Source organism: Papio anubis, chromosome 5, assembly GCF_008728515.1.
Source record: "Papio anubis isolate 15944 chromosome 5, Panubis1.0, whole genome shotgun sequence".
Classification (NCBI taxonomy): Eukaryota; Metazoa; Chordata; class Mammalia; order Primates; family Cercopithecidae; genus Papio; species Papio anubis.
This window is the reverse complement of record NC_044980.1, coordinates 89,968,906-89,989,969: the sequence shown is the minus strand read 5'-3', so window position 1 is coordinate 89,989,969 and position 21,064 is coordinate 89,968,906. Positions and strand designations below refer to the sequence as shown.

Genomic DNA, 21,064 nt, shown 5'->3' with positions numbered 1-21,064 from the left:
CTATTTTGCCCAGGCTGGGCACAAGCTCATACTCTTCCTGCCTCAGCCTCCCAAGTAGCTGGGAGTACAGACACATTCCACGGCACCTGGCTACACTAACTTCCTTTAGAGTAACAGACCTTCTCCAGGTAGAATACGAGCCAGCAAACACCAGGCAGCAAAGAATCATGGGGAAACTGGCAAGCGGAACTCCACAGCAGCCCTCTCCTTCCCATTCTGCAATCATGCCAGGATTTCCAATGGAATCAGTCAGAGGCATGCAAAGATTTTCTGGAGTTGAGCCAAGAGCTCAAATAGTTTTGGGAAAATTTGAAGAGAGTGAATTTGGTCTTATGAGGGGAAATAAAGAAGTGAGACAGAAAATATGTGAAAATATTTAAATATACTTTATATAATGATGGCAAGATGAATATCTCTACAGAGGACAAAAACTAGATGGGGATATAACATACAAAGTTGGAAAGGAGGTCATCTTCCCGAGGGAATTTTAAGAACAAGAGCAACACTGAGGAAGTGCCAGTTGTGTTACTGGAGAGGAAAAAAACAAAGCTGCTTCGTGACGGGATAGAAATTTAGACAAACCAGAGATGGTGAGGAGGTTGACCTTCATCCTGGAGACAAAAACAGTTCAAGTCTCTTTGGGGACATTTTTGAAAGATGAAGGTTGTCAAGGGGCATGAGAAAGGGTTTTGGTTCTGTTCACAGAAGAGCTGTGAATTCTAAAGTCTTAGGAGATTTTCAGGGTGGAATGATAGTCGCTGATGGGGCGGGGAGAGCAGTTAGTGTATAGATAAGAAAGAGAGCCCAGAAGACCCCAGAGGAAGAAGAGTATGTTTCTAAGACAACAATTATCAGAGGATGGAATTAAGAGCCCTGTTAGCAATAGGCTGTTTCTCAAACTGGGCCACAAGGATGCAAGAACAATGCCAAGATAGCTAGCTATAGGAAGCCACAAAATAAATCCCATATATGTGTCTGAGTTCTCAACTTTACGTAAAGATTTAGGGTGGTGGGGATCAGATGGAGGAGTGGAGTCTCACTCACTTGCCCAGGCTGGAGTGCGGTGTCGCGATGGCAGCTCACTGAAGTCTCCGTCTCCCAGGTTCAAACAATTCTCCTGCCTCAGCCTCCCGAGTAGCTGGGATTACAGGCACCCGCCACCACACCTGGCTAATTTTTGTGTTCTTAGTAGAAACAGGTTTTCACCATTTTGCCCAGGCTGGTCTCCATCTCCTGACCTCAAGTGATCCGCCTGCCTCAGCCTCCCAAGTGCTGGGATTATAGGCATGAGCCACCGCACCCAGCCAATATTTATTTTCTCTTTTCTAAAAATGGATATATACAATCGAATACAAAATTTGAGTGGATTTTTATAAGACATAAAACCAAACAATTTTTCTTACTTACAAATATTGTCACTCCTGTTACATCATAGAGACTGGTTCCCAAATATTAAAAAAACCCTTCGTATTCATTTTTATGGCTTCAAAGTATTCAGTGAGTTGATTTGTTAGTATGGTAGGAAGGGTAACACAAATTTGCCCTCCTCAGCCACTGAGGCTACTTTGATGGAAAGCCAGAGAAGAACAGCAGTGACAGTCAGATTGGACAGGATTTGATTTCTAGAACAAAGCACTCTCACTTTTTCAACTTAGCATGGTGATGTGATGAAGTGAAAATCTGAACAAGGGCAGGAAGATGTGGAGGAGAGGGGCCAGGAGGGGGCAGCATCCCTGGGCACGGGACCCAGGACCCTGTGCAGACAGGGAGGTCTCCATCTGGGGCAGAAGGAGCAGCTCAGCTGGTATTCATGTGTTTTTTAATTAGCAGACACAAGTGGTTTTGCTTTTACTGAGGTGTCTGTGGGCTCTTAGAGTGCTTACTGTGCAGTGAACTTAGACAAAATGCCAAACTGGATCTCTGACAGAAAAGAAGAAAAACATTTCATTCTAATGGCAATTTTAGACATGAGAGAAGTGCTATTTGCTCTTCTAATAATCTGATAGCTTTAAAATTTACCAAATAATTTTAAGATGCCTAAAACTTGACTATGAATCTCCTGATTTTCATACGAGAACCTCTTCTCGAGCAAGCAGATGTAAAGACAGTTAATTAAAGTCAGCTTTTTGTTTTGTTTTAAGAGAGAAAATATTATGTTGCCCAGGCTGGTCTCAAACTATTGGGCTCAATCAGTTCTCCTGCCTCAGCCTCCCAAGTTGCTAGGACTATAGGCACACACCACCGTGCCCAGCTAAAAGCTTTTTTGAATGAGCAATAGGACATCTGTCTATGTTAAGTTTTCATAACTATTTTTAAGACATGAAAGCTCCTTGATTGTATAGAGTTATTTTTCAATAATTTCAATAACTGCAGGCTATTAATCCACAATAGATGTATCTCTGACAAAAAAAAAAAAAAAACTATAAGTGAAATGCAAATAATTTCAGTGGAAAACTCATTGTAACCGCATTAGGAAAATGAAAATCTTCAGTATATTTATACACCTTAGCTTTCCGTTGATATCACAAAAGGCAAGGAAATGATGGTGCTGATAGTCTGAATGCTGTGCTTAGCCCTGGCCCTTGGATTTGGAAACCATGGGTGAGTTTTAATGTCAATACAACCTTATTGTCTACATTTCAAGGCATTTTTCTTGACTGAATTTATAAATTTAGGAGTATTGAACAGTTTCTGTAGTTTGTTCATTATATGTTTTATATTGACAAAAGACAAAAGTATAATAAATTTAGTTTAACGATCTAGCTGACTTTTACTTGCAATTTTAGAATTGGGTAACACCTCCTTCTGTAAAACAGAATGAGTGTTCCGATGGGCTGAGCAGAGGAAGTTGGCTTCAGGCAGAAAAGGGCTGAAGAAGGAAGAAACAGAGGACAGAAATGGATTGGTCATTTCATAGTTACTTCTCTTGTAAAGATTAAAGCAGACGGGACTTCTTTATTATGCTGGCTAAAACTGGCTTGTTTGGGGATTTGGGTATATTTATTTTTGGGCTTAAATTTTTGAGAGTTAAATTGTTTTCTTTAAGATATAACATAGTCACGTGATTCAAAACTCAGTAAGTTTTGCAAAATAATGTCACAAGAAGGTCTCCCTCCTATTCCTGTCCCCTAGGCATTCCTCTGGCATTCCAGAGACAGCTAACGTTACCAGATCCTTTTGTATCTTACTAGAACTCTTCTAGGCATTTACAAGCAAACATGTATACAGCAATCTTCTTAATCAAATAGTAGCACACATTACACACTGTTGTGTACCTTGCTTTTATTTTAACACATCATAGAATTCTTTCTATTTAAACTCATGGAACATTCTCATCCTTTCTTTGTGATTGCAAAATGTTCAGTAGTATAGATGTATCTTACTTTAGCCATTCCTCTAAAAGTGACCATTTAAGATGCTCTCAGTCTCCAGCAATTTTTAAAAATGATACAATGTAAAACCTTGCCTATACACTATTTCTCAGATGTCCTGGTATATTTAAATAACTTCTTGAATGTAGAACTGTTCAGTGTATTATTTTTAATGCTGAAAGACATTTGTCAAATATTTAGTCATTTCATTACACAAATAATGTAATGCTATGGATATAGCAAAGGAGGGAGAGAAGAATGTTTCAGAAGCCTGGGGACCCTGGGCTTGGGAAAGTCCCAAAGTGTTGTGACAATATTGTGTATTCTGTTTCCTGATATATTTGGGAATTAAGAGTTATGCCCTGCTCAGCTCTCACCAATGCACATTTCTGATTTGGGACCAATGATAGTTGTTTGGGTTTTCTAGGAGCTGATGACCATTTTCCAACTATTGCACTGGAATGGAAGCCTAAAAGCCCTTCGTGAAACAAAGTGTTCCCGACAGGTAAGATTTTCTAATCAAGTCTGATTCGTGTTGTATGAACTAAGCAGGTGGCTCATCATCTTCCTAGGAGATTTCCTTTATTCAGATTTTTCCGAATATAAATTTGGTACCTTATTTATTAAGAGCAGAGGACACATGAAGAAATATATGGAACAGCCCCACTGAGTCAGGGACTGACCAAATATACACACTAAAAAGAACGTGGGCACGGGACTGATTTAGGTACCTGTACTGAATGCAAACCAAAAGGATCATAAAGGCAGACAGCTCCTAAAGAAAATCCTGGATCTGCTCCATACGCCTCCCCTGCCTCCCTGGAATGTGTGCCCTCTTGCACCTTCTGATGCAGAAACTTGAAAATGCACTGCTTCTGAAACCTCGTCGCTGGAGAGTGGCCAAGTTGGTGGCCGGAGAAGAGTATTTCCTACTCCTGCCAAAAGTCCCCAATAAACAACAGAAATGATTAGAAACTCTGACAAGCCGGCATTTAATCACCCCCGTTTTTTTGGGTTAGAAGTTTCTTCTTTATTTTTCAGAGACACGGTCTCGGTCTCACTATTTCTTTGTTATTTATGAGAAGCACCCTTCCCCCTTTTTAAATAGCTAATGTAAACCCCCTCCTGTGTATTTAATGGTTTTCACCTGTTGTTCTCCAAGATTTATCCTTCCTCTACCCACCGTTAGAATGTGAAAGATGGTAGTTTATTTCTGAGAATTTCCTAGTAGGAATTGGTATGAGGAAGAAAGCCTCTAGGAGTCAGCAAGGTAAGGGTGGGTGTAAGCAGCTTTCCATGCACTGCAGCCCCTGGAGATTTTAGTTGTTCTTTGCTTAGAAAGTCTAGGTTTCAGATGTGAAAGATGGAAAAGAAATGAGTAGCTGACAATGGCTTTGGGTTTTTTTTTTTCCTTTTCCTTTGATTTTACAAAAGGCCTTTGAAATATGCTGGTTGGGTTATAAACACTTTTCCATGATTGTTTTTAATTTGTTAAGGTCATAAATGCATACCATATGTTCTTGAAAATAAAAATAAGCAATGCATTCGCTCCACATGATCAACTCTGCATATGATGTTATTATGTATTGACAAATTTTTCACACAAGAATTGACAGGCAGTAACTAATTTTTAATTATTTGCCAAAGTAAAAGACAATGTACCATGAAGGTATCATTATGATATCAATAATGGAGATATCTACCTTCCATCATACATTTCTAAACTCCCTTCTGTATTTACTGTGAGACAGTTGGACCGTCTCCCTTGTGCTAATACCACAGTTGATTCTCCTGGTTTCTAAATGATACTCTGAGATGCCCTTAACTAAGAGCTTCCTGCTTTCTTCAGTGGATTTGACCAAATGCCATTCTGCCCAAATCCCTCTGTAGAGCTACTTCCCTCTCTTTCCAAAGGAAGTAATGCTGGGCAACAGGGTTCAATGAATAAATGAGGTCATCTTCATACCAGTTGTTGTAGGAATGTATTTTCAGTGAATGGCTTGTATTTCTAGAAGTGGCAGAGCTGTGTTTGGTGAACATTATTGAGTCATTCCGGTGATGTGTTTTGACTCAACCTGGAGTGGTGTGCTTTGCTAGGCCAACTTAGCCCTTCATTTCCTTTACAGAAGTAAACCAGTGGGTTTTGGTTTCAGTTTTTGAACATGAGAGAGGTTGGGTTGTTGATAAAATCCTAATGGACGTGGGAAGCAGGGGGAGGCATGTGGACAGGTTTCTTTGTTGCTCTTTATTGACACCCTGGACTTTGTTTCTTGGCCCCCAGGAAGTCATCTCCTACTATTCTCAGTATTCTCTAGATGAAAAGATGCGCAGCCACATGGCCCTAGACTGGATCATGAAGGAGCGGGAGTCACCAGGAATTGTCTCTCAAGAGCTACGAATGGCCCTGAGGCAGTTGGAGGAAGCCAGGAAAGCAGGACAAGAACTACGGTTTTACAAAGAAAAGAAAGAAATCTTGAGCTTAGCCCTGACTCAGATCTGCAGTGACCCTGACACTTCCTCACCCAGTGATGACCAGCTGAGCCTTACAGCCCTGTGTGGCTATCACTAGCAAGGCCAAGCCCCGGGTGCCCTCAGTGATGGCAGAGGCCAGACTCTAACATTAGGAATCTCAGCGCAGAGGTCCTCAGAGGCTCTAGCATCTCTAGCTACTACCGGAAGGCTCTCCTAACCCTCTCCACACATTCCATTTACAGAGTATGAGAGTTGTAGGACCCTTACAAGACCCAACAAGCCACTCAATGCATTTTTTCCATCACACTCTCAATAGTTCCAGCTCAGGATGAAAGGATAGACACAAAACTGTTCGAAAAACATTTCCAGGCCTGGCTCCAACCTAAAGCCTGATTGACATGTGCCTTGCTAGATTATATATGTTGTTTCAAAGAACAGTCCAATATAGCATCCCCCAAAAGAACAGCAGCCAGAACTAGGTAAAGTAGCATGATAGCAGTTTTAAAAGATACTTAGGATTAAATAAATAATATGGATTGTTTTAAAAAATATGTAAGGATCAGAGTCTCTTTCTAAGCTTTGTAAGCTAAGCAATAGTTTATGTCCCACTAGATACACTGCAAAGCTACAGTGGGGATTTTATCTGGGCATCTCGCCATCAAAGATCTTGAAATAGTAATAGTATGAAAATACTAGATAAAACTAATGTTTAAAATGCTTTTGTAATAATAATTTTTTAAAACCCATGCTCTTCCATATATGGGGATAAATATCACCTAGAAAAGTAGTCTCACTCTTATTCCTCAAGAATATCCAACTTTTATGAGTCTTGCAATCAATTATGTTCATTTTTAATTTGCAAATAGATAACCTGAACTAATTTGTTCTTATTTTTTGCCACTGCAAACATATATCTACAGGGAGAAAAATTAATGGCATTTCAAAGGTTAAAACATTTTGAAAAATTATTAGCATGTGACAAAGAATGCTTGCATTTGATTAGTTTCACCAGCATTTGAAAGAAGGACTCTTTAGCTCTTTTTGTTATTCAAGAGCATAAGCAACCAGTAGCTCAAATGTAGTATCATTATTAAGTTTAAGTCACTGGAATCTTCTTTAAAGGAGGGATAAGGCATTGCCATCTCTAATTGACTCATCTGTATGGGTCAATCCACTGATCAGAAAATAAAAAAAAAATTTTTTTTTTTTTTTTGGTAGAGATAGTATTTCATCCTGTTGCCCAGGCTGGTCTTGAACTCCGAGGCTCAAGCAATCTGCCTACCTCTGCCTCCCAAAGTGCTGAGATTACAGGCGTGAGCCACCACGGCTGGCCTAAACTAATTTTTAGATAGTTCCTGGGCACTCAAATTTAAGAATGTCAGCAATGTCAATTTTAAATGCTCATAGGTATTTCCTTATCTATAACATGAAAATGATTATTCTGCATTTTATCCAATAGTCCAAATTAAAGAAAATATTTTTCTCAATTTAAAATAATTTCTTTTTCTTTTGTTTATGCAAGTGCATACATGCTTCACTGAAAGCAAAACCATTATAATTACATTAAAGTTTATAAAATAAGATATTTTAACCTCATATCTAATAAGTATGTACAAAGGTAACTATCACTCCTTAAATTCACATGAAAACTACTGTAACTGATCATGTATTTTGGAATTAGACTTGATAATAAAAGATTATCATGTATCACATATCTCACACCAGGGGAACATTTAGCTACATAATTGTCCCACTTTAATATCTTTTAAAGGTAATAGTAATTTTTGACACATTTTATTTTAAAATATTATTTAAACAAAAGTTACATTCCTCTCCACAATGAAGCTAAATGTCACTTAGGAAAGAACTTTATTCCCTTATATTCCTGAAAAGGAATCAGAATTAACATTGTTATGTTGAATAAATTTTAAAATCTAGGAAACATTCTATTTAATTTTTTTCATAAAGCCATTACTCTTTACATTGCCATTTCCAAAAAGCTACAATTTCCCATGTTGGACGTGATTAAAGTTAGGCACACCTTTACTGCATTAGCAGCCTTTGACAATGACTTCCTCAAACTGACACCATCTTAATTAGATGCAGGGACAGGGATCGGATGGTATGATATCAAATTTACTTTCTGTCCTACAAGTTAAAAACTGTACCCATTCTGTAAATTGAAAATAGAGGTTCTCCCTTGGCCACTGTCAGTTTTTCCTGACTTGTCAAAACTGCCCATTCTTCTTGGAATGGTATGGAAGCTTCAGCAAAAGACGTAAAAGTCAGAATCTTTGCTGGTTCCTTGAATGCTCATTTGGTAGTAAATCAATTTCAGCTGAGACATAAGGGCTGCCAGTACATTATATAAACATCTTTATAGCCTAGAGAAAAGAAGGTTGAAGAGCAAAGCAGATTTTTTTTTCCTTTTCTATATCTTGTTCTGAACAACACACTGTGATAAAGGGGACTAGAGTGGAAGATTCCCTATTTAAAGACATGAAGCTCTGGATCCTAGCCTTTTTTAGTTATAAACCCTTTGAGAATCTGATAAAAGCTATGGATCATCTCCTAGGAAAATCGAACAAAACGTATACATTCACGTTACACAGTTCCAGAATATATGGACCCCCCAAAGACCATGGATTGCCCTAGGAGATCCTTAGATTCTTGTTTAGAACTGTTGATTTTGAACACAACATACAGTGTCAAAGTTTACATCAGTGATCCACCATAACTCAGACATAGCCCAGGTAGCCTGTTTCTAACACAACTGTCATAATTCTGAAATCCAAAATTGCACTGTGTTTGACAGGAGTTAGTTTAATTTCCACAAAATCCAAATTTACCGTATTATTGTTTTTTAAAAAGCAGTTTAGAGCAAACTAGTCGCTAAACTCGGGTGAATGGGACAGAAAGTACAGATTTAATAAAGTCGTACCTCTAATGTTCAGAATTTGGTTGTCTATTTGTTCAAAGCTATAGTTCACTCCTATTTTTGCTGTTAAATTTATTTACCTATTTCTAGAAAAGGAAAATAATTAAACCATAGATATTCCTGAAATGCTGTACCTGTATCAACTATGAATCTGATCAGCTAAGTCTCCGGAAAAAGAGAATCAAAAGGATAAAGGTTTAACACTTTTCTGTTTCTTTAGAGAAAGTTTTCAAAGCCAGAGGTGGTGTTGTAGTTGACTTTATCTCTAGCTGAGATGCTTTAGAGAATTCTGATTTTTATCATGCCATGCCTTTCTTTTTATCCAAAGGACAAAAGAAGCTGGACTAAGAATATTTTTATACTATATTCGAAGGTAAACATTAGTTAAGATGTTATCTCTTATATATTATTGATTTTTTTGTTGGTTTGCCTTACAGAAATGCAAATATCAAGATTTCTTCTATAGTGTCCATCCTTAAAGGTAACATTAAGATTGTTTTTAGCCAAGGCTCTAGGAAAATGAAAATCCTTCTCCTTATAACAGTGGTTCTCCATTTTGACTGCACATTAGAAATACCCAAGGAACCTTAAAAAACCCTAAATATACAGATTGTACCCAAACCAATTAAATCAGACTCTGGGAGTGGAGCGCAGGCATCAGTATTTTCTAAAGCTCCCCAGGCAGTTCTAACACGCAGAAGGCTGATAACCACCGCTCGCTCCAGAAGTACTGGCTCAGAGGTCTATGCCTAACCACTGGGAACTATTACTCCACTTGACCTTGACCTCAAACTCAAATGTGGAGCTCTTCTGAGCTGGGTAGAAGCACATTTTTTTTGCTTGGATAAGAGGTCTCTCCTGGAAGCCAGGACTAAAGCAGGGCAAGTACACTCACATGTGCATACACGCACAAACACCCCTCATCTGAGCAGGAGAGCCAGGTTCTGCCCCAGGGTCCAAGCTCTCTTTCTCAAATATGATAGATAACTATCTGCACCAGAATCGTATCGGTTACTTATTTAAAAATACAACTTCCTAGGCTGCACCTTAGACCTTGCAACCAAATTCCAGGAGAGGGTCTGGATTATGTACCACTTCACCAGGTGTTTCTGATCACACTTCAGCTTGAGATCTTCTGGGTGAAAGCTACCTAACACATCCTTTACTGGGCAGCAGAGCCCTGGCTTCTACAGAGAGAGCACAGAAAGGAATAAGGGAGTGTGTGAAAGGTTGCCTCTCCACCCCTCCTGGAAGCTAGAGAGAAGAAGGGGCAAAAAGATGTGCTGCATTTACCTCTCAAATGAGCAGCACCCGCTCTTTGATCACTTTGGCCCCAACATTTGGTATTACTTTTAATCCCTTTCCTAGAAACCATAAAAATATCTATCAGCTCGTGGTTAAAGTCACGTTTTAATATCTAACTAAGTCCCGGTAACACTTTCCTTCTTGGAGCAAAGTAGGTGGTGAAAAAGGCAAGCAGAAGCTGCTTTTGAGAGCTATTGATTCTCTAGTGTTGTTGCTTCCCAAGCAAAAGTCCCAGATTGCCACCTATTTATTTAAAAAGGCACTTCCCAATTCTAGCCCCAACTGGGCTCCACATGTCCATTTGTAAGTCAGTTCAACTGTGAGGATAATACATTTTTCTGTAGGATCAAGGTCATAAATGGTGGTAAGTTTCCCAGACCAGCCTATACAGGCCATAGAGTGCCTAAAACATTGACAGTGGGACATAATGCAGTTCTGGGTTGTGAGTGGGTAGAGGAAGGCAGCACAAGGAGCAGCTGTGAGTTTAGGGCATCATATGGAAACACCCCCCTGGAGCGTGTTTCCCAGTTTCAGACTGGTTCTCCAGATGCTCCCTTTATTTTCTCTTTGTCCCCTCACAGATTAGCTTGCCAATGCCCCACCTACTCCCATGACCTATTGCCTTTTCTGATCATGGCTTCTTCTACTTTTGACTTGCTAAGGAGAAATGATTTTTTTTTTTTTCCCTGTGTTTCCTACAAAACTTTGGAAGTGTCTGAGTTAGTACCACTAGAAACAGGAACATTCAGGTGACCTGAAAAGGGCAGCCACTAAGCCTCTTCTCAGAGCCTATTTTCACTAGGGCCTGCGGGGAAAGACATGAGCACACAAGGCAAAACTGTGTGGGACAGGCCAGCCATGGAGCCTGACCCAGTCACCCAGACCTCTGAGGTTCTTGCTTTGCTGTTGTTGGCTTCACGTGATGTTGCCCTGTCCTGATCACAGCTAGCTATCCCATAGGCCAGCCAGTGATTCTGGGTAATTTGGCTCAAAACCACAAACTGGATCAATCAGTCTGTCCTCTCAGGATGTGAACTTAAAAGCACAGAAGGAACTGGCCAGTTAGAGTTCAGAGATGAAGTGGGAAGAGTCTGTCCATGAGAGCTGTGGTCTCTGCAGGTGGAAGGGATGAAGAAGCAGGAACCATGAGTCAGCAAAGGAAGCTGATCAGTACAAGGGGAAGAAGCTGCTTGGTGTTTAGAGCAGATGCAGAGAGAGGCAGAGACAGGAGACGATGAGGCCCAGGAGGGCAGGATGATGATGAGGAATTGCTGGGCCATGTGCCCTGCAATAACCTTTCCTTGGTTGCAAGGATCACATACCTCGCAACCAAAGAAATCTCACTGTATTAGCCCATTTTCACGCTGCTGATAAAGACATACCTGAAAGTGGGCAATTTACAAAAGAAAGAGGTTTAATGAACTTATAGTTCCTCATGGCTGGGGAGGCCTCACAATCATGGTGGAAGGCAAGGAGGAGCAAGTCACATCTTACATAGATGGCAGCAGGAAAAGAGAGAGAGCTTGTGCCGAGAAACTTCCATTTTTAAAACTATCAGCTCTTGTGAGACTTATTCACTATCACAAGAACAGCAGGGGAAAGACCCGCCCCCATGATTCAATTATCTCCCACAGGGTCCCTCCCACAACATGTGGGAATTATGGGAGCTACAAGATGAGAATTGGGTGGGGACACAGAGCCAAACCATATCACCCACCTTACTCATTTCAGAGCAAAGTCACATTTTATTATTCCACACTTTTCAACCTAAGACCAAAAACAATGACACGAGGAGGACCTTCTTCAAGCGATAGAAATGCTGTGGAGAAAACTAGATTTAGGACTGGTGCAGGGTTAACTTTCTCCTCACCCACTGCCCCCTCACTCCAGTGTTAGGTCTCATGCTGGTCAGGAGTTCTCCCCAACTCTGAAATAAACACATGTATTATATGCTAACCATACAGTCCTTGCTCCATACGTACAAATTCCTGTTTTCTCACTTTCCACAGGAGGTCTGACTACAGGGGGAAAATATAACTCTATTTTTACAGAGATATTATTCATAGCCTAACTATTTGTTGTCTTCTTCAAAAATTAATCACCTTGGGAAATAAATAACATGTTCTGACCACACTCAAGAGTGCTGTCTTTGCCAAAGACATTCCTGTCACTAACTCCTCCTTGAGAATGTCCCTCTGAGTCTGCGTGAGCAAAGGAAGAAAAGCAGTCTCTTCTAGGCTGAAAGACCTCAGCATCCTGAATGGACTAGTTAATCTCAGCATCTTGACTATTAGGCCCAGCACTTAGCAGGTGATCAGTGTTGAATATAAATCTGTCATAAATATCTTGATGCCTTCCTTCTGCTCTTCTTGAGGAAGAACCTTACCTGGCTCTATTCTGCTGGTTTAGTCAGGACTCATTTGGTTGCAAGATTGAAACCCAGATCAACCTGCTAGGCGAATAGGGAGGTTACTGGCTCATGATACAAAATAGTCCCAGGAGAGTTTCTGCTCCAAGTATATCTGGATCAAGGCACGGAAATCAAGACTTAGTCTCATTATGTGGATATACACACATGTGCACATCCATGGGTCTCATCGCTCATGTCTTAAATCTGTTTCCTTTTATGTTGGCTCCATTTTTAAGCAGGCTCTGTCTTTGTAGTAGCAAGTGGAAGCCAGTAGCTTCATGCTTATATCATAGCAGAATGAGAAATTCTCCTCCCAACAGTTAAAATGCAAGTACCAGAACTGAATGCCATCATGCGGTTTCAGTCATGTGTCCATCCCTGAATCAATGACTATGGCCAGGCTCGTCACAGGTCTGTGTCCTGGGACTAGTGGTCAAGTCAGCCTACTTGAACAACTTAGACCTGGTTGAGGAGTAGTCACTCAAGAAAGATATGGGTTCAATTGCCAGGGGAAAATGTGGCCATTTCCCGAGAGATATTAAAAGCTGTTTTCTCCTAGAGAGCCTTCAAAGACAGAATGAACGACAGAAGAAACACAGCCTCTCCAACCACAAGTTGGGACAGAGGCTTCTGGGTAGACAAAAACAACAGATGTATACTATGAATACATTGTACCATTTCCAACAATCTAATCCATCCTCAAAGGACACACTTTGTCACCACTAACAGTGTTCAAAAGCACTTTCTGTCCAAAGGGCATCCAAAAATGCTTCCAGACAAATCACACACTGGAATAAGCATACGGGTTCCCTGAGGACTCAGACAGCGCTCATTTGTTTGTAAGCGTTCTGTTGTGCAGAGAAACCTAATCACTTGCCTTACTCTGCAGTCACACTTCATATATCTTCAGTGCTGATGGACTGTTGTTATGCAAGTGAGTCAGGAAATTTCCTCTGGTCTATTTCTAGTGGGCCCTGGCTTTCATTATCAGTGGCTGCTAATACCTTAATAGGAAAGAAAACAGTTGATCCCAACAAGTAAATACAGTTTTAGGGAAACTGGACAGTTCAACAGCCTGGATGGTTTGTTTATCTCCTCTTGGTACTAAGCAAGTTGCAAACCTTAACTATGACTCTACTCTGACCCATGAGACCCGGCTCAGGCGGTCATAAAATGATTTGGGGAATGATTTATTCTGAGGCAATCCACTGTGTATCTCTCAGATATTTCTATATTTTCCTGTAGTTATTTTATAGATGATATCTAAGAGTTAATAGGAAGTACTTGGCACAATCATGTTTTCACGCGGAAATTTTGAAAACACAAGTGACCCTATGAGGTTCCAGATTGCCAGGTAAGTTAAAAAGTCGTCCTGACATTATAATGAACTGAAACTAAAAAGGAGGAGATGCTTTACCTTTTCTCTCAGATGACCTGAGAATTTTATTCATTTGCTCATTTATTTATTGTGGCTATTTGGATTAAAACAATTTTATTTTTTGGTCACAAAGCCACCAAAGCAAACAAATGAAAAAATAGGGGAAAGAATTTTAATTCTCTTAAAAGCCAAAACAAAAAAGCTTCTGATGCCTCACATAAATATATTTGTTAAAGAGTAGGTTAAGTAAAGTAGAGAATTTAAATTAAGACAACTTTCCTTCATCCTGCCTTTCATCTAGAGCATTCTTATTGGCAACATGTTTTCCAACCTTTTTCTTTTTTTTCACAGACACCCAAGGAGAGTGTCTCCTAGTCCTGTTCACCAATTGTCTATGAAAAGCCAAGGCGGCTTTGCTCTCACTCCACTGAAAAGAGGCTTCGACAGGCTGCATCTCACCACATGGGCAGCTTCGTCCCAGGCATTGCAGGTGTCACACACATTGACAGTACGTTTCACAGGATCTAAAATAAATGGCCTAAAAAGCAAGAAAATTCAAAACCAAAACTGTCACTTTCTAAAATCTACTTCTTTCTCTCTCTGTGTCTATATATGTGTGTGTGTATATATAAAATATATAATATATATTATATATTATAGTTTTGGCTGCATCCCCACCCAAAATCTCATCATGAATTGTAATAATCCCCACATATCAAGGGCGGGACCAGGTGGAGATAATTGAATCATGGGTGCACCTTCCCCCATACCATTCTCCTGATAGTGAGTGAGTTCTCATGAGACCTGATGGTTTTATAAGGTGCTTCCCGCTTTGCTCAGCTCTCACTTCTCCTTCCTGCCCCCATGTGAAGGACATGTTTGCTTCCCCTTCCTCCATGATTGCAAGTTTTCTGAGGCCTCCTCAGCCCTGCGGAACTGTGAGGCAATTAAACCTCTTTTCTTTATAAATTACCAGTCTTGGGTAGTTCTTTATAGCAGTGAGAATGGACTAATACTATATATATATATATGTATGTGTATGTATGTATGTAGTTACACCGTTAGAAGAGCACACCAGGGTTCGAAGAAGGAACTTAGTTAAGGAAAGGAGTCTCTGGGAAGAAGAGAGGAAGTCCATGGAGGGCTAATCATACCTGTCATGAAACAGAAGCTCCTGATTCTGCCCCTCTAACTCTCCTCATTTTTCCTTTTAACCTGAGTCATTTCTTCCCTAGATTCAACCTTCAATTTCCTTCTCATGTTGTTGTCTGTGTACACATTCTATTCATTCTATTCAAATTACTCTTAATTCACATTTGAGAATTAAAGCTTTGGGGAAGTAATCAAAGGAAATTGACTTTGTGGTAATTAAGGTCTCCTCATTTACATGTACTCCCAATAAAGCTGTGCTTTGTTGCAGTCTCTTTCTTGGTAGCAGAGATGTATCTTATATCCAAAGAATACAAAAAAGATAGATAGTTACCTTGTGTTTCTGGCTAACCTTTACAAAAATGAGGAATTTGGAATGATAGTGTCTGTGCCAGTGTTGATTTCTGCATATCGAACCGAAAGTTTGAGGACTGCTCTCATTCTCTGCCCTGGGCTGAAGAACAGTGGCTGTGATTCCAGTCCCCAGGTATAATTGTGAGGAGCTCCCTCATGTAACAGGAGGGGATTCTCCAGAACACAGGCACAGAATGAAGGGTTAGTACCTGGTTCAATTAACACAGGGAAAAATTCAAGCTCAACAGGCATTCTACAGAAGAAATTCCAGTTTTCAATCCCAGTACTTGCCGAACCATGGTAAGATTTTGGCCAATCAGATTGGAAAACTATAATTAGAATATCCATCATTGCACGCCTGTAATCCGAGCACTCTGGGAGGCCAACTAGGGCAGATCACGAAGTCAGGAGATCGAGACCATCCTGGCTAACACGGTGAAACCCCGACTCTACTAAAAATACAAAAATTAGGCGGGTATGGTGGTGGTGGCCTGTAGTCCCAGCTACTCCTGGGCTGAGGCAGGATAATGGGTGTGAACCCAGAGTGAACTTACACAGTGAGCTGAGATGCGTGCCACTGCACTCCAGCCGTGACAGGGGAGAGACTCCGTGATACTCAGGAAAGGAGAGAGGAAAAAAAAAAAAAAAAGAAAGAAAGAAAAAAGAATATCCATCATTGGTGAGTCTGTGAGGAAATGAATCCTCCAACACTGTTGTTGAGAGTGTCTTTTTTGAGTGTTTTTTGGAGTCAGCTCTACTAAAATTGGATGTGTTCTGTCCTTTTGGCCCAGCATTTTTCACCTCTATGAATTCATCCTGGAAAACCATTGCTGTAAGTGCTCAAAATATGTCAAAAGAATGTTTTTATTTAATTGTTCATATTAATAAGCATTGGAATGTTCCTCATAAGGAAACTAGTTTCAGGATGCATCTTTTCCTGTGCTGTCCAATACAGTAGTTGCTAACCACGTGAAATGCGGCTAGCCTGAATTGAGTACACATTGAATTTTGAAGATATGAAACAAAAGGTAAAACTATTTCATTAATTTTTATATTGATTGAATGTAGCAGTAATAACATTCTAGGTATACTGGCCTAAATATATTACTAAAATTAATTTCACCTTTTAAACCTTTTTAATGTAGCTGTTAGAATATATAAAATTGCATATGTGACTTGCATTTGAACCTTGCACTGTATTTCTCTTAGACAGCACTGATCTGTACTATGCAGTCACTAAAGAAACTAGATCTCTATATATAGATACAAAAATACCTACTATAGATTAATTGAAAAACAATTTTAAAAGAAATACATGAAGTACAAATCCAGGTTTTTTTGTTTTATTTTTTTAAATTAGGCATATAAAAAATAAATTTGTAGGAATATGCTCCAAACATTATTGAGAAGATGGGGATTGGGAAGTCAAGAAGGAAGCTTTTTCTACACTAAGTAGAATATTTTTTTTAAGAGGGAAAGATAGAGATACATCTGCAGAAATTTCTCTCTACTCATAACAATTCATAATCCCTATTCTTTCAATGTTGCACTTTTCCTCGAGGTCTCTATGTTGCAGAGCGGGTTGTTTCTCAGAGATGTTTGCTTAGTACAAATAACCTTCCCCTCTGTATCCCAGAAGGGAAATAAGGACTAGTCCCCAGAGAACAAGCAGGCAGCCTTCAGAGAAGGATCCCCAGTAACTTATAAGGGGTGACAGAGTCATTCTATTAGGAGTCAGCGACTTTCCCTGCCCATCGAGTCAGCGGTAATTAGGTATAGTCAGGTGAAGAGGAGAGGTAGTAACCAGCTGGTCAACCTAGGCAATAGGAAAGTGTGAAAATGAGAGAGATTTCCCACCAGAGGATCTACAGAAAGGTTGTATCAGTCAAAAGCAGTCTTGTGCTTCTCTTTTGACATGAGAGTACCCTGAATGGGTTTGCAGTTTTCACATAAAAATTGGATTGATACCAAACATTTTTGTAGTTTATGTACACAGGAAAAAAAATTAAATTAAAGCTGACGATTAAAAACAAACTCGAGGGAGAAAAAAAAGTGAAAGTCAATGTACAGTTTCAGGATTTCCTGTTGGTTGATTTCCGAATATACATTTTACTGACTTGGCATTCATCGGCCACAGAAATCACTTTTGATGATATTGTAAGGGTAGAAAAGGTTTTTCTCAACCCCCTTAGCATCCCTAGCTGGTTCTGAAAAAACAAAGTCAAACTAACAAAGATAGATCAACAGGAGAAAAACACACAAATGTATTTAATATAAATAAATTATTTATTTATTTACCTTAATTACCACAAAGTCAATTTTCTTTGATTACTTCTCCAAAGCTCTAATTCTGAAATGTGAATAAAGAGTAATTTGACACAAGATCCTTCATATGGAAATGAAGATCCAAAGAAAAAGTTGAACTTGAGTGTTTTTCATAGTAGGCTTAATAAATATTAAACTATTTTACCTCACATTTAATAGCATGTTCACATACATATCGACTTAGCTCTGACTTATGTCCATATTACTTCGTATTCTATTTTAATCATTTAACATTATGTCTTGCACACATCTTTCTACGTGTTACCATGCCTTGCATAGTATTTCATCAGTGAGTTTATTTGCTCTTCAGGGAAATTTTTGTTTTTCCCAGTTTTCATTATCTTTAATATTAGGTTGGTGCAAAAGTAATTGCAGTTTTGGCCATTATTTTTATGAACTTTTCTGAACCTACTTTTTTCAAAAAAATTATTTTTAATTTTCATGGGTACACAGTAGGTGTATATATGTGGGGTATATGGGATATTTTGATACAAGCATACAATGTATAATAATCACATCAGGGTAAATGGGGCATCCATGATCTCAAGGCTGAACCTACATTTTTAGAAAATTATTTTTTAATCTGATTTGTTTTCTCCAATGATAGCTCTTCTGGGTAGTTCCAAACTCTCTTTTTAAATCTTTGAGTTCTTTTGTTTATGATATATTTGTATGTCATGAAATAAAATGTTGCCCAGACTAGAATGAAGTGGCCCAGGTGTGACAGCCTTGAACTCCTGACCTCAAGCGATCCTCCCATCTCAGCTGCCCAAATAGCTGGGACTACAGGCGGGCATCACTGCACCTTGCTCTATGACATACTTTTAATATAAATGACCTCAATTTCTTGTTTGACACCAAATAAGCAAACATTTTCTGGAGTGAAATTAACTTGACAAATTGTTTGAATATTTAAAAATTCTTAACACACAATAAAACTTAACACATATTACCAGATAATTCTTCAAAAATAGAAAACCAACTAGAGGACTGTAACGTATGTGGCCCAGTTTCCCTACAGTGTCACCTTTCTTAAACCTTAGAATTATTGTTATTGTTATTTTAACAGGTAAGTTTCTTTTTGAAGATCTGTAAATGTTCTCCACCACAAAAAACATTTTAAGAAGTGTTTCAAAACCACACCTGTCATCTGATCAAAGATCTACGTAGGCAAGAAGCTTTATTTCTTTGTCCTTCTGTTTTTCTATTTTCACTAGTAAATTTTTACTCAAACAAATGAGGAAGATACACAGAATATTTAGAGATGCTTAGAGATAGGAGCCAATTATATAGAAGTAATGTGTGTTTTTACAAAGTGACTAACGTTAACATCAATGTTAGGCACAAAAATATACAAAAAGTCAACAGAGTGTGTCATTCAGATTAACAAATAAAGATTATTAGCAACTTTATACAAAGACAGAGAAGACACAGTCCCTGTAGAGAATGGCTCTATATAAATGTGTTATAATAAATCCCCATCTCTATTTCTGCCAAATGAAGCATTCATGCAAATATATTTGAATTTTCTGTTTATCAAGTTTATCTCAAAATATTCAAACTAGTCCCTGTGTCTCCCTCATATCCCTTCACCATTGCTAGATTATGTTGTAACCAAAGGGGAGGAAAGACACTAGAATAGTGTTACAAGAAAAACTTTAGTTGAATTAAGTTTAAAGGTGTTTAACTGGGCAATGAACGATTTGCAAATCGGACAGGCTCCAGAATCATAGCAGATTCAGGGCAACTCCAGGGGTGCCTTGTGGTCAGAAGAAATTTATAGAAAAAAAGGCAAGTCACATACAGAAATCAGAAGTGAGGCACAGAAACAGCTGGATTCGTTACAGGGTGGCGTTTGCCTCATTTAAACACAGTTTGAACACTCCAGCAGTGTATGAGTGGTTGAAGTATGGCTGCTGGAATTGGACAGGACTCAGCGATTGTTACAGACACATACTCCTAAGTTATATTTTCAATTGTCTAGCTATTAAGTTGCCATTGGTCCACAAGGACTCAAATATAGAAGTACAGAGTCTTTCTCAGGCCACGTTTAGTTCGCTTTAACAATAGGCGCATGCCTGTTATCCTCTGGAAGGCCACCCTGCCTCTAGTAGAAGAGCTACAGCAGAAGGAGAACTTAAGCACAAACATTAAATGGACCATTCAAATAGTGCTGAGAGTTTCTCTTTTCTTTTTATGTGCCTTCTCCTCTTGCACCATTCTATTTGGTTATGCCACTGAACATTTTCATTTCTATTCTTTGATTCCTACGAAACCATTATGCTGTGCTTTGAAATAATATGCTACAGATGTTCCATATTCTATACCAGCCCTTGTGTCCCACACCCCTTCTCTCTATATATATCCCCTCTGCCTACCAAGAAAGGGGTAGGCACTGAACAATAAAGAAAAGGGACATAAAAAGAGCAAAGCTCACATGGTGCCCATGTGCTGGTTAAGTTCTTACTTTTCTCAGTGGGGTTGGCAAATGATGTCTCAAACCAATATGTCATTAAATGAATCAGATCCTTCACCCTCACAATAGATGCTACAGATGCCTTGATGAAATTCACTTGATCCCACAAGAGACCCAGGGCACACAGCTGTGCCTCCTCTCTGTCATTACAGAAGTACAGTTTGTAGCAAAGGTGAAATTTTAAATCTGTTAGCACCAAGGAACAAAGACAACTGTGAGAGTTTCCTTCCCTCTCTTCTCCCCTGGTTTCCCCTGATACAAATGAGCCTGACATTCTGATTAATTAGACTGTAAGCATTTAAAACAAAATACATTTCTGTATGCAGGAAAGTTATTCTTGTTTGCCCAAGTAATTAAAAGAGAAAGCTTCAGCATTATAATACCTGAGCAGTTCAAACTGAGTAAACCCTGATACAGGAAAACCTGTCTTCTAATGAGAAATATTTTCTTCCTATTGGCAAAGGAAGTGTATTTCTCTGGGGCAGATTTAATTACTTTATGCAAATATCATCAGCAAAGGATCCAATGCCACTATGCTCTCTGCCTAATAATCTATATCATCTCCCCTGTTTAATATCCAAATTGTTAGTATGTGTATGTATATATATAGTCATGGACTGCACAATGACCTTCCAGTCAATGTCAAGCCACATATATGCCAGTGGCGTCATAAGAATATAATGGAGTTGAGAAACTTCCATCACCTGTGGAAGTCACAGCCATAGTAACATCGTAGCACAATGCATTACTCCCATGTTTGTGGTGATGCTGGTATAAACGAACCTACCTTATAAACTGTATAAAGTAAAAAAAGTTACAGTAAGCTAAAGTTAATTTATCATTGAAGAAAGAAAAATTTGTGTTTATAGTGTAACCTAAGTGGACA

The 21,064-nt window shown here is 39.1% G+C and overlaps 1 protein-coding gene and 1 long non-coding RNA gene across 2 annotated transcripts in view; one reads left to right on the top strand and one right to left on the bottom strand.

The window, feature by feature from the left end:
• LIX1 (limb and CNS expressed 1) overlaps window positions 1-8,796 on the top strand; it is a 50,898-nt gene extending 42,102 nt beyond the window's left edge. The window contains exons 5-6 of the mRNA XM_003899951.5: window positions 3,799-3,876; window positions 5,653-8,796. Coding sequence (XP_003900000.1) covers window positions 3,799-3,876; window positions 5,653-5,940 — 366 coding nt within the window. The 3' untranslated portion in view covers window positions 5,941-8,796. The remainder of the gene's footprint in view (window positions 1-3,798; window positions 3,877-5,652) is intronic.
• Window positions 1-21,064, bottom strand: part of LOC103885267 — a 44,281-nt gene that overhangs the window by 2,898 nt on the left and 20,319 nt on the right. The gene's annotated exons all lie outside the window — the stretch shown is intronic.